Here is a 13824-nt window from a genome sequence, read left to right as displayed (position 1 = left end):
ATAAACCTACTTGTATATATATATATATATATATATATATATATATATATATATATATATATATATATATATATATATATATATATATGAGTTAGGTTCAAATGTTTTCACTATCTATTGTGTGCATGTATGACTGATTCTGGACCAATCATTTTAGTTATTTTAAGAAAGTAATTAATGCATATTGAATGTTGAAAATGTAATTAATATCCATTATATCTTCAACATGTAATATGCATTAATTACTTTCTTAAAATAACTAAAATGATTGGTCCAGAATCAATTATATGCACACAATAGATAGTGAAAACAAAATAACCTAACCCATATATATATATATATATATATATATATATATATACACACACACACACACACAGAGAAAGAGAGAGAGAGAGAGAGAGAGAGAGAGAGAGAGAGAGAAAGATTCAATTGAGAAAATAAAAAAAATGTTGACAATGGGGGAACCATTCTCAGCCACTCATTTATTTTTGCTGCAAAATCATCCGTTGCACCAGCGGAAATAGATAAGGAATACACATGTGTTTCCAACAAAACATGTTTCCTTAAACTATACTAATCATTACCTTAGTATATATAAAAACATAGTTTTTTTTTTTTAATTTTTAAGAAGCTATTTTTATTGAAAAATGATTTAAATATACCAAAATTCATGATTTTTTATTCTCGACAAATAGACATCTATATTGATATAATTTTAAATTAAAATAATTTTTTTTATATTTTCAGCTATCGTTATTATAAGTGAATAATATAATTATTTTTTTTTACAGTTTAATTATCATTTATACTACGTATTCATATATGAATAACAAATTAACTGTAAGAAAACTTTGATAAATGTTTTATTTATATATAAATATAAAATATGATGACAACTAATACACATTTTATTCATATATAAATATAATATATAACGAAAGATGATGTAAAAATATATTTTAAGTAAGAAAAACTTTATTACGTGTCATATTCATATATGAATGACACTTCTGAATAACGAGAGCTGAAACTCTAAAAAAAATAAATTTTTTATTTTATCTTAAAACTATATCAATATGGATGTTCATTTGTAGAGAATAAAAAATTATGAGTTTTGATATATTAAAAATAATTTTTCAATAAAAATGGCTTTCTAAAAATAAAAATAAAAAGTATGTTTTTATGTATATTAAGGTAATGATTAGCATAGTTTAAGGAAACATGTTTGGTTGGAAAACACATGTTTATCCGTTATCCATTTCCGACGGTACGCCTAAGTGTTTTGCGGCAAAATAAATGTGTGGCTGAAATTGATTCCCCAATTATGAATCTTTTTTTTATCAATTGAACCCTGCTCTGTGTATGTGTGTGTGTGTGTGTGTGTATATATATATATATATATATATATATATATATATATATATATATATATATATATATATAAGGTTAGGTTCATGTGAGACGACCTAATTTTGTGAGACCGTGAGACGCAATCCTAGCCACTCATTTATTAGATAAAACAAAAACATTTTTTAAATGTAAATAATTAAAAAAATTCGAAAAAAAAATTTCCAATATTATTTTCGGAATATATATTTTCCAAAAAAATAAAAAAATACCAAAAAAATAAAAACTAAATACAAAAAATTATATTTTTTTACATATTTTAGTAGAATATTTTATATATCTGGCAAATCTAGTAGAATATTCTAAACATTCTAAAAATCATATTAGAATATGTACAGTGTAATATCTATTAGAATATTTCACGAATTTTTCAAAAAAAAAAACTGTAATTTTTTATTATTTATTATTTTTTTATTTAAATAAAGTTCCAAAAATAATAATTAAAAAAAGAATTTTTGGATTTTTCCTTTTATTTTGCATTTTAAAATTATTTTTAGATTTGGTCTCACGATCTCACAAAATTAGCATGGTCTCAAATGAACCTGAACATATATATATATATATATATATATATATATATATATATATATATATATATATATATATATATATATATATATATATATATATATATATATATATATATGACAAAATTTCACGATTGGTCCTTATGGTTTACACAATATCGCACTTTGAGGACTTTCTAGCAAAAAGTCACGCGAATGGTCCTTAAGGTTTCATTTAATTGCGCGATTGGTCCTTGACCCTAACCCCGTCATTTTTGAGCCGTTAGTGAAGGGGTAAATTTGTCTTTTCATCTTGCAGTCACTCTAATAATCGATCATTATGCACATAATATACGCATGAACTCTGTAATTAAGTACAAAGATCATCTTCCCCAGCTACCCATTACCCTTTCGCATTCATCTTCGTCTTCTCCAACAGAACACAAGGTAGAGGATCATCTACCGATTGAAAACGATAATGGTGTTAACGTTATGGTCACTTCGTTCCAAACACACTAAAGCATCAAATTATGATTTGGAAAGGATATACCGTAAGTGACTTACTAAAGTGATCTTTGATTTTCTCGATTTGATATTATGCCCAAATTGTTGAAATTTTTTTGTTATTCTTTATTTCAGAGGGAATAAGCAACTATTTCACTCTGAAAATCCATCATGGTGGGATATTCACGAAAAGCCCTGGGAGAAGGTACGTAGATGGAACAATAGACTATGTTGACTTCGTAGATATTGACGTTTTCTTTGTGCGTGAGTTGGATACAATGGTTCGAGAAATAGGGTACGTAGAAGGGCAAACTTTGTATTATCATTTTCTTATTCCAGAAGTAGAGTTGGACTTTGGTCTGTTACCTCTAGGAAATGATGGGGATGTGCATGTGTTGTCAAATTATGTGGAAAAAATAACATTTTAAGTATCTACATAGAGTATGGGCACACAAGGGTTAACAGTTATTTTTTGTCCCCCACCAAGGTTATTATTGAGGAGTTGGTTACTGATGTATCCCCTGAACTAGATAGGAACCAAAAGAAGGGAAAAGTCGTTGGATCTTCTAGGAAAAAATTAGACTACTCCCAGTCCATTGTGCCATATGGAACATTTGATGGACCTTCACAAGTGATACAGGATAGTGAGCCAGTTATGGATGATGAGCCAGTTATGACTGATGAGCCAGTTTTGAATGATGAACCAGTTTTGAATGATGTACCTGTTATGAATGATGTGCCAATCATAGATGACCAATATGATGGGCCAGTTATGAATAATGATCCAATTGTAGATGGTGAATATGATTGTGAGGATAGTGCAGATGAAAGTGATTTTGATAGTCTGCATGATGCAAAAAAAACAGTGTTTGATGAGGAACCTTTGATAGAAGATGTGGAGGTGAACATGATCAACTTCTGTAGTGTACTTGATGAAGACATTGACTTGGGCCAGCTTGATCCGACAAACAATAATACTGAGGAACATGAAGACATTGAAGATGAACCTTTAGAAGTCTTGGTAAAGGGTCAAATGAGGACCAAAAAAGGTTAAGAACCGTAAGAACCTCTAATTTTAGATGTTTATAAAGGGTTTAGGGTTTAGGGTTTACCCTATACCCTAAACCCTAAACCCTTTATAAACATTTAAAGTTAGAGGTTCTTACGGTTCTTAACATTTTTTAGTTCTCATTTGAACCACTCCCTCTCTCTCTCTCTCTCTCTCTCTATATATATATATATATATATATATATATATATATATATATATATATATATATATATATATATATATCAAGGTTGTAAAAATCGTTCGACGTAGGCTAGTCGGTGGACTGGGATCAAGGGATTAATCGGTTAGGTTGGGATTAATCGGGGGATTAATCGGGGACCATTAATTATTAAAGAAATTATTAAAAATTTAATAAATATAACATTAATCCTAAGAATATAAACAAGTTAATAAATATAACATTAATACTTCAAAAACAGTATCACCACTCATCTAAAATCACAGTATCACCACTCGTCTAAAACAAGTTAATAAATATGTTTTCTTCAAAAAAAAAAAGCAGAAATCCCATAATCACCACTCATCTAAGTAAAATCACATATAAATAACAATAATTAACACATTAAACACCAAATTTCTGATTTACACATACATTTGCTCTCCACCCCATACCAAACAACATAATATGCATGACTCCAGGAACCTAATCAACATTGATTAACATAATAAAAGAATAAATTTGCTTCTTCATAAGCAAAACATGCTATTGCAATCCCTCATGTAAGCCCGATCATAGTCCAGAAACCTATTCCAATACCCTTAAAACTTTGGAATCCCTATTTCCAGCCACGACTTCAGATTCCCATTGTAATGAATCATAGCTGTTTTTTCAATCTCCTTGTCACTCAGGTTATACACAAGCCCAACTACATACAAACAACCTAAAATCAATGAAGCTGTGAAAGCAAACAATTTCAAGGTAAATCCATTGACATTATCTTCTTAATGCTCAAGCTTAGTGTTATCAACTAACCGGAAAGGTATCAAGCTGAACCCTTGATTCACTTTTTTGGAAATATGCTTGATACCTTTTTCAGATTGCGAATCTGCACCACATTTTCATAAGCGATTACGATCTTTTATGTAATCGCTATCATCAATTTTCTAAATCACGTCTGGGATTTCCAGTTAAACAGAAAACGAATTAGGTCAAATTCATAACTTTGAATCAACTCATATCTCATTTGTAGGTCAAATCGTGTGTTAGAGTCGGATCTTACCTGAACCAGTGAACAAACTTGAAGGAATTAGGGCTCAACGAAGGATTCCCAACCTTAAAGACAATGCCTTTCTACCGCCCCCCGTGTGCTTGGAAGCTTCAGAAGGCGACGATGTGCTTGGAAGAAGAAGATGGCGACAGAGGAGGAGCATATGGCGTCGACGTTCACTCCATTCTTCCATTCATTCTTTGAGATGACTGAGCGAATTTCAAAAACGAAATCAGACTGAATGCGATGGGATGGCAAAATCGGAAGGAACCCTAGCATCAATTGACAACAACACCGAACAGAATAATCGACTAACCTTTGTAGATCACCTTTTAGGTGTCGATGGGATCCCGAGGACCAGAGACGTGATGACGAACCAGAAGTTGTCGCCGTCGAAAGAGGAGCATAAGTTGTCGCCGTCGGAAGAGAAGTTGTCGATACGATGATTGGAAGAGAAGCTAACGTCGACGAGAAGCTGTCGCCGTTTCTCTTCATTCATTGAGTCTAGAGAGGGGATGTGGATTTTGTTTGACTGCACATAAGATTGAATGAGAAATTGGAACTAACCCTAGCAGCAACTTGTTATATTTTGACAATTTTGCCCTTGAAATGTTTTTAGATTACGTTGACCTGAGTTGACCGATTTGAGCGCCTAGCTCCGCCTAGGTCCAATTATCCCCGGTTTTGACCGACTTTGACCCCTCCGATTACACAAGCCGATTACCTATAAACCTCTTCACCTAGGCGTCGATTAATCGGCCGCTTAGGCCGATTTTTGCAACACTGATATATATATATATATATATATATATATATATATATATATATATATATATATATATATATATATATATATATATATATATATATATATATATATATATATATATATATATCAAATAGCAAGCTACATAATATGTTAAACGTAATGATAAACATAATGAAATGGTAAAAATTTGTAGTTTGTTATACGAAATTAAAAATATACATATTACATTTAACTAACAAGTTATTGAAAATATTTGGCATTTGCTAACAATCAACTTACTATTTGAACATAAAATCTCGTTGACCTTTATACCTCGTGTTTTAACCATATTATTCACCCATTCGTCCAATTTTCCAAAGCGACTTGTGGCTTTTGTCCATTATATATATGGTTGATTGGATACAACGAAAAATATCAAAACCGAAGCCATGGCAACAATGCTCATAATACTCGGCTTACTTATGAGTCTTCTCGTATCCATAGGTTTTTTTTTTCGTCACATTCACGAATATGATTTACATTTTTCATATATATTTTATATATTCTGGTATATTATCTGTATTGTTTTCAAATAAATGTTATCTAGTTTTCTATGATTTTCAAAAATATCCATATATCCAAAATTTCGAATGGAATTTCTGATAGTAGTTGCTCAGATTTTTGTGTATTGGGTATTTGCACTATTCAAAGAATTCCTTTTCTTTAACAACGGATCAATCAAATGTTGAAACGTGATATTCGAATATGAGTCAACTTTTCATTTGGTAGTGTTAATTTTCGAATGATCACGTACACTATGTGAATTTAATGGAAGCTGAATATTCTAAATAAGTGTTTTTAAATTTTAATTTTATAATTTGTTAATAAATATTTATTTTGCAGAAATTCAGATAAAAGAATGTGATAATAAGAATATACAGTACATATTTCTAATGTGTATATTTTTATTTGTATGCAGTAATAGTGTTAAATAAACAAGTTATTAATACAATCTAGTTGTCTAAAACCAGTATGAATATTTAATGGTCTAAAACCAGTATGCAGTCTAACTGTATACTAGGCAAAATATTACTATAAATTTCGGTATCTAAAATTAAACTGTAGGCATCTAAAATTAACTGTGTTAAGTTGGAGATGCTCTAACTGTATAGTAGTTTATGTGTGATACAAAAAGATGAACCATGCATATTCTAATGATTTTAGTTTTACAGATGCGCAGGTCGGCGTGTGTTATGGCAGAGTCGGTGACGGTTTGCCGTCACAACAAGACGTCGTCAACCTCTACCGGCGCAACGGCATAACCAGAATGCGAATTTATGGTCCAGATCAAGCCACTCTTCAAGCCCTAAAAGGAACCAATATCGAACTCATGATCGGCGTTCCTAATGATGCTCTGCAATCCCTCAATGATCAAGGTGTCGCAAATACATGGGTCAGAAACAACATCCAAAATTACCCCGATGTCAACTTCAAATACATCGCCGTTGGAAATGAAGTCGATCCAAACAACGGGGATAGTCGATTCGTTAATTTTGTACTTCCAGCAATGCGAAATGTTCAAAACGCCATTAACGCCGCTGGCCTGCGGAACCAGATCAAGGTGTCGACGGCAACCTATACTGGTCTGTTAGGCGTCTCCTATCCACCAAGCAATGGCGCCTTTCGTAACAATGTACAAGGGTTTATGGAACCGATAATCAGATTTCTTGCCGGAAACAACTCTCCAATGCTTGCCAACATCTACCCCTACTTTGCCAACCCTATTTCCAATCTCCCGTATGCGTTGTTTACAGCGCCAGGAACAGTTGTGACAGATCCTAATAATGGTCTACAATACTCTAACATTTTTGATGCCATGTTAGATGCTCACTATGCAGCTCAAGCGCGTCTTGGTGGGGGGAATGTGCAGATTGTTGTGTCGGAGAGTGGTTGGCCGTCGGCAGGCGGGAATGCAGCGACAGTAGAGAACGCTGGAACTTACTATAGGAACTTGATTAGGCATGTCAGAGGAACAACGGGGACACCGGCGAAGCCTGGAAGGTCTATAGAGACGTATTTGTTTGCAATGTTCGATGAAAACAGGAAACCTGGTGAAGAGTCGGAAAAACATTTTGGGATTTTCTCCCCTGGTCAACAACCTAAATATCAATTGAGCTTCAATTAAGGAAAAGTAAAAAACGCCATTTCTGAAGCTATGAAGAATATTCCATACATAAAATAAAGTGGTTTTCCACTGCTTAATAAAGTGATGATGAAGTAAAGATGCTTAATTATCTTTGATGTTGTTTTTGGTATCGTTTTGATAGGGAGTTTAAATATATGTATTGAATAGGGGACCAACTTTGTTGTACTTGTATCCAATATCTAAATAAAAACTTTGTTAAATATATATTTAGCTAGAACTAAAACCTTAAACCCTCTCATCATCTACCTCATAACCAATTTGGCAAACAAAAACAGTTTGTCTAACCACCTATTCCGACATTCCCGTTTGTTTTGTTGGATTATAGGAAAGGATGATATCTTTGACGATTGTTGGGCATAAATTTTTTCATATTGTGTCACATCCCTCTCTTAGCCATCCCGATCGAAGACCTCAGGATTTAAATTGGGTCATCTATAAGGAGGTGTTTACCAAGCATGCATGAAGCATATTTATGATTTTTCATCTCTTTATCGATTAGGCAATCATGTATGATGTATCGACAACATATTAGCAAAATATAATGATTTAATATATGGTCTTTTCAAAACATGTAACTTTATTATATGAAATTGGGTTAACCACTAGTATAGAAGAGGTTTAATGATGCACTTAAAATTATTAGTTGATACGGTTATTAAACCATACCAACAAATACATCATCAGAAACTAACATTATTTGTTGATGTGGCACACAAACCGAATAAGAAAATATTGTAAACCGCTCTATAAAATAAAGTAGTGTTTTTCCATGTTTTGACAAACAAGTATAATTGGATATAAAATCATTTTGCAACAAATGATACTCTATTTCTTCAGTACAATTAAACGTTTTAAAGTTTTTACAAACGTTACAAGGACAACAAATCAATCCACTTCCATTATTCATGCGATTTGCTTTGGCAACCCTAATAAAAGTTCGAACACCCTATATATAAAATTCAGAAAAACGTAAAGTTTTGTACATCCAATAATCACAATTCATATGAAAATACAAATAAACAAACAAAGAATGCAAATATATCGATTTTAAACAAACAAGTTATGTAAATTTTAACATGTTAATAATCAACAAAAATCAATTTAAAAAATAACAATAAACACTCATTTAATAAATAAATAAATATGTAGAATAAAATCAAAAGTACATTAAAATTAAAATTACCTTTAGTGAAGACATCCAAATAATTAATAAGGATATTTTGAGATTTTATGCATTTATGTTGAAGAGAAACTCCATCAAGAAGAAGTATGTTTTTGTTTACAGAAACCCTAAACGGATATAGCTAGGTTTTAGTTGATACGCTCTTAGAAATAGCACCAAAAAATCAAAATTTAATGATGCGTTTTATAAAATAGAGCATCAAAAAAATTGTAATTTAATGATGTCATAACAACACGTCGCACCAAAAAATCATTTCTAATATTAATTCTTTGTGAACCGCACTAACAAATGTACTAGGAGTTCACTTTCCGTGTTTTTTTTTTTTGTAATGAGGTTCTATTGTTTTTTTAATGTTACAACCATTTCCTAATGCGGTTTTTCCAATAAGAAACCGCCTTAAAAAAAATAATGCTTCACACTATAAATTACCTAATATATTAGTGATCAACCCGTACATTTATTAAATACTTTCAACAAGGCCGGTCCTGTGGATTAAAATTATCCTCAAATGTTCATGAAGAGCCAGAAAAAATGTTCTTATCACTGTTATAAGTTTTTTAAACATTATATATATATATATATATATATATATATATATATATATATATATATATATATATATATATATATATATATATATATATATATATATATATATATATATTAAAATTGCGACCCAAAAATAATTAGAGCCATCCTAAATGAAGGCCGTAAGATTTGAAATTGGGTCCTCTATATGGAGTTTGCATGAAGCATATTTATCAATTTTCATATTTTTATAGATAGGACAATGCATAGACAAGATATTAGCAAAATATATTGTTTTAATATATCAGCTCTTCAAAATGGGTAATTTTTAATGTTTAAATGGGTTACTTTTACACTTATTAAAAACTCTAATACTTTGTGGTACTATCGATTATGCGAAGAGTTGGCCTCTTCGCAGTGATAAGTGGTGGTGATAGGTAATCAGAATCTTGTTGCAGGAAATGAAAAGGGTGGGGAGGGGGAGTATATTTGTTTTACTATTTGTTTTTTTATAAAATTTTAAACTAATAAAAAAATATATAAATGGAAAAAAATTATTAAAGGTAAAATAATTATTTTATGTAAATAAGGACTAACGACTAAGCGTGCAAAAAAAAAAGTTTTAATTTTTAAAAATGATTATTAAACCTGCATTTTGACACATGCACGAAGACAAATGACGTAATTTATCTAAACTTTTAATTAATTGGAACATATAGATAGAGATGATTTGATCATCTCAAATTCCGACTTCGAATCATTATCAACGATTTTGATTTTAAAAGTATATATGTTCATAACACTATTAGCGAAATGTTCGAGATAGGTTGAAATAAATACATCAATCGACTAAAAGACTTTTCTATGCGAAAGTTTATTTAAAGATAATACAAATTATCAGTGAGTTAATTTTAGTCTCTTAAGATGAACATAAAATACTTTAATCATTAATAAGATACCACATAGATAAATATATACGCATGTATCTATATATCATACAATTATACTATTCGCTAGATACATATATTATCGAATACACAGTTTAACCGGGTCTTTCCCGAATTCGAAGGAAGATATGTATTCAAATTCAAATGGATTATTCCAGTGAATCTTTATCCAAATCCGACCCGCAACTAACCAATTCGTTTCAGATTACTTGTCCTTGTGTATTAATTCCAGGAATCCGAATGTGCTAAAACTCTGGTGAAACACGTAAGAACAAATTATTTTGACACAAATTGTGGGCTTTTCTTTCTGCCCCTCAGTTACAATTTACAAACACAACAACATGAGTCGGACTCTCGGTAGTCTCCAAAGACATGGGCTCAGCGGAATGCAGCTACGTTAAATATAAGATACTAGTCTTATGTCATTTATTTTAAGAAGATGATCCAACCAACCATGATGCAGTAAGACAAGCTTAGTACAACCCCCATAGCGGCATAGTACGAGTCTATTTTGGCAACTGTAAACCTCATATTTAATTTCTTTATTGGTTAGTCAATATTGGTATTATACAGAAGGTCCTCTCAACAATTGAAACCGTTCTTTTCAGTCACATACTGCATATCTTCAATTTTGTTGTTGATTAATAGTGTTGCATATCTTCAATTATTTTTTGATTAATAGTGTCGCTTACAAATTTTACAACAAGCCGAATAAGCTCTTCGCATTATATCTACAGGTCAAAATAAAAGGGCACCTGCTGCCTCTGTCTCTTCGCTCCTGATTTATCAAACACAGCCAGTGCTAACTTTATCATCGGGGTGTACACTTGCGTTCCGACCCGAGAATACGACTAACCGATTCGTTTCAGAAGATACTTGAGCCAAGATGAGAGCTATGTTGTAGCCTCATACTACACCGTGGATCCAGGTACTCATCGATCAATCATTTTATCCATTTTATCCATTTATATAATGTACATAATATATATATATATATATATATATATATATATATATATATATATATATATATATATATATATATATATATATATATATATATATAAAGTAAATCCCAAGGGAAATAGAGAAATCAGCATTCGTGAACTACAAGAATTCAAGCCAATTTCGAATTTTTGTGTTAACAAAACAAATTATGTTTACCTGTGGACGGCGATGTGGGTGGCGACAGGAGATGGAGAAGCACCGATGTTGGTTATGGAGCAGTACCGATGGTGGTCATGAACTATAGCAGTAAGTGGATGAAGCATCGTTGGTCGACTGGTCATACGATGATCGATGAAGCATGATGAAGCCGAGATGGATCGACGATGGAGAGGAGGAGCGTCGATAGAAGGTTCGCCGCCACAGATGGAGCAGCGATGGTGAAAGCTTGCCTCGCCTGAGATGGAGCAGCATCGACGATGGAAGGAGGCAAGGGAACGGAGATGGATTTGAAGCAAGGAACGACGGTGAATAGTGCGTTCGCGAGAAGACGATAGATAGATGATGAGTTAGGTTAGGTTAGTGTCGGGTGGAAGATTGAGGAAGACACGTTTATTTATTTAGGTTAAAAGTCAATACTATGATTATAGGGATTATTTTTGAAAGTTACTAAACAAATTACTAAATTACCCTTATTTATTTATTTAATTATTTAATTTTGATTGGTCCACATTTAAGCATATAATAACACAATAACTACTTTAAATAACTGAACGTAGCTTCTCTCTCTCTCTCTCTCTCTCTCTCTCTCTCTCTCTCTCTCTCTCTATATATATATATATATATATATATATATATATATATATATATATATATATATATATATATATATATATATAGGGTAGGGTTCAATAGAGAATCATAATTAACCAAGAAACCAATTGTGAACGTCAGAAATCATAACGATCAACGGCCAAGGAAATAGATGTACACTTTTACATTGGACGCACACACCAGATTATACCAAAAAAATCCACCCTTGACAAAAAAACCACCACTTTTTTTTGTTTAAAAATTTTTTTAGGCCATGTTTTTTATCGAAAAAAAAAACGAATATACCATTGTTCACGATTTTTCGTCATTTTCCCATAGAGATCCATGATGATATATAAAAAACGAACTTTTTTTTCAAAAAAAACTCACTTCATTTTCTTTGATGAAAAAAGTTAAGGTCTATTTTTTATTGAAAAAAAATTTAATAAATATATCAAAATTCATATTTTTTGTACTTTTTAAACATAGATTCATATTCATGTTTAAAAAAATGATATTTAAGTTCAGATTCACATTGTGAACATGTTCAGATTCATATTGTAAACCTGTTCAGATTCACATTGTGAATCTCCTCGGATTCACAGTGTGCATAATAATAAGTCAGATTCACAGTGTGAATCTGAACTGATCGGAGCTTTTTCACATTGTGAATGTTAAAATTTGAAATATTTACAGTTTAGATTCACAGTGTGAATCTACACTGATCGAGGTTTTTTTTTGTGAACCTTCTCAGATTCACAATGTGCATAATAATAATTCAGATTCACAATGTGTATCTGAACTGTTCGAGATTTTTCATATTGTGAATGTTAAAAATTGAAATATTTATAGTTTAGATTCACAATGTGAATTTACACTGTTCGAGTTTTTTTTAATCGGTGTTGATATTTATTAATAGAGTACACAAAATTAATATTTTTGGCATAATTAGTTTTTTTTTTTGATAAAAATAAACTTAAATATTGAAAAAACTAAGAAAATTAAGTGGGTAATTTATAAAAAAAAAAAGTTGGTTTTTTATATCATCATGGATCTCTATGGAAAGAGGACGAAAAATCGTGAACAACGGTATATTCGGTTATTTTTTTCGATAAAAAATTTGGCCTAAAAAAATTAAAAATGAAAAAAAAAAAGTGGGTTTTGTTATAATCCGGTATATGTGCGTCCATTATAAAAGTTTACAACCCTTCCTTTTGCTTAGCATTCTAAGTTTAAGTCTAGAAATCATATAAATTCCTAGTTCGCTTAAACTTAATGGTTTGATACCAACTGTGTCATCCCCAATTTCACGGTCAGAAAAGACTGATTTCTTTATGCTTATTTAAAAATCATATTATCCTTTTTGAGGATTAACATTGCAGAATTTGTTTCCAGAAAACATGATAATGATATTATCAAATCATTTCTGATGAAATGTATTTTATTTATATTAAAACATTGAGATTTCATTGTCAATACAGAAACGTAAGCATAACGAAATATTACAAGCCTTAAAATAATTAAACAAGTGGCATAATACTCCTTGAATCTCTCAGCAGAATGTATTTTTAATATCACCACCTGTGATACAATAAACTGAGTGGGTCGGGTTGGCAAACTTGGTGAGTACATAGAGTTTTCAACTCATAATATTATAATCAATATGTTTAATCATCAACCAATTAACCCAATGTCCCATCCCCATTATCTTCTTTATTTTTAAGTATCTACCCTAAGGATCATCTATGTTGATA

The 13824-nt window shown here is 31.1% G+C and overlaps 1 protein-coding gene and 1 long non-coding RNA gene across 2 annotated transcripts; both read left to right on the top strand.

Annotated features, from left to right (window-relative positions):
* Positions 1-5793: 5793 nt before the first annotated feature.
* On the top strand, positions 5794-7858 carry LOC111889594 (glucan endo-1,3-beta-glucosidase). The gene is made up of 2 exons (XM_023885737.3): positions 5794-5952; positions 6681-7858. The coding sequence occupies exons 1-2, from the start codon at positions 5898-5900 to the stop codon at positions 7631-7633; spliced, it is 1008 nt and encodes a 335-aa protein (XP_023741505.1). The 5' UTR covers positions 5794-5897; the 3' UTR covers positions 7634-7858.
* A 2447-nt stretch (positions 7859-10305) lies between these two features.
* Positions 10306-11987, top strand: LOC111889611 (uncharacterized). Its single transcript, XR_002849596.2, has 2 exons — positions 10306-11240; positions 11505-11987. It is a non-coding gene; the product is annotated as an uncharacterized LOC111889611 (long non-coding RNA).
* The last annotated feature ends 1837 nt before the right edge of the window (positions 11988-13824 follow it).

This window comes from Lactuca sativa, chromosome 1, assembly GCF_002870075.4.
Source record: "Lactuca sativa cultivar Salinas chromosome 1, Lsat_Salinas_v11, whole genome shotgun sequence".
Lineage (NCBI taxonomy): Eukaryota > Viridiplantae > Streptophyta > Magnoliopsida > Asterales > Asteraceae > Lactuca > Lactuca sativa.
This window is presented reverse-complemented; position numbering and strand designations above follow the sequence as displayed.

Bases quoted from the DNA above. Each gene is read 5' to 3' on its own strand.
- LOC111889594 (XM_023885737.3), top strand. From the start codon at position 5,898: ATGGCAACAATGCTCATAATACTCGGCTTACTTATGAGTCTTCTCGTA. The intron at 5,953-6,680 runs GTTTTTTTTTTC...TTAGTTTTACAG, and splicing joins GAGTCTTCTCGTATCCATAG to ATGCGCAGGTCGGCGTGTGT.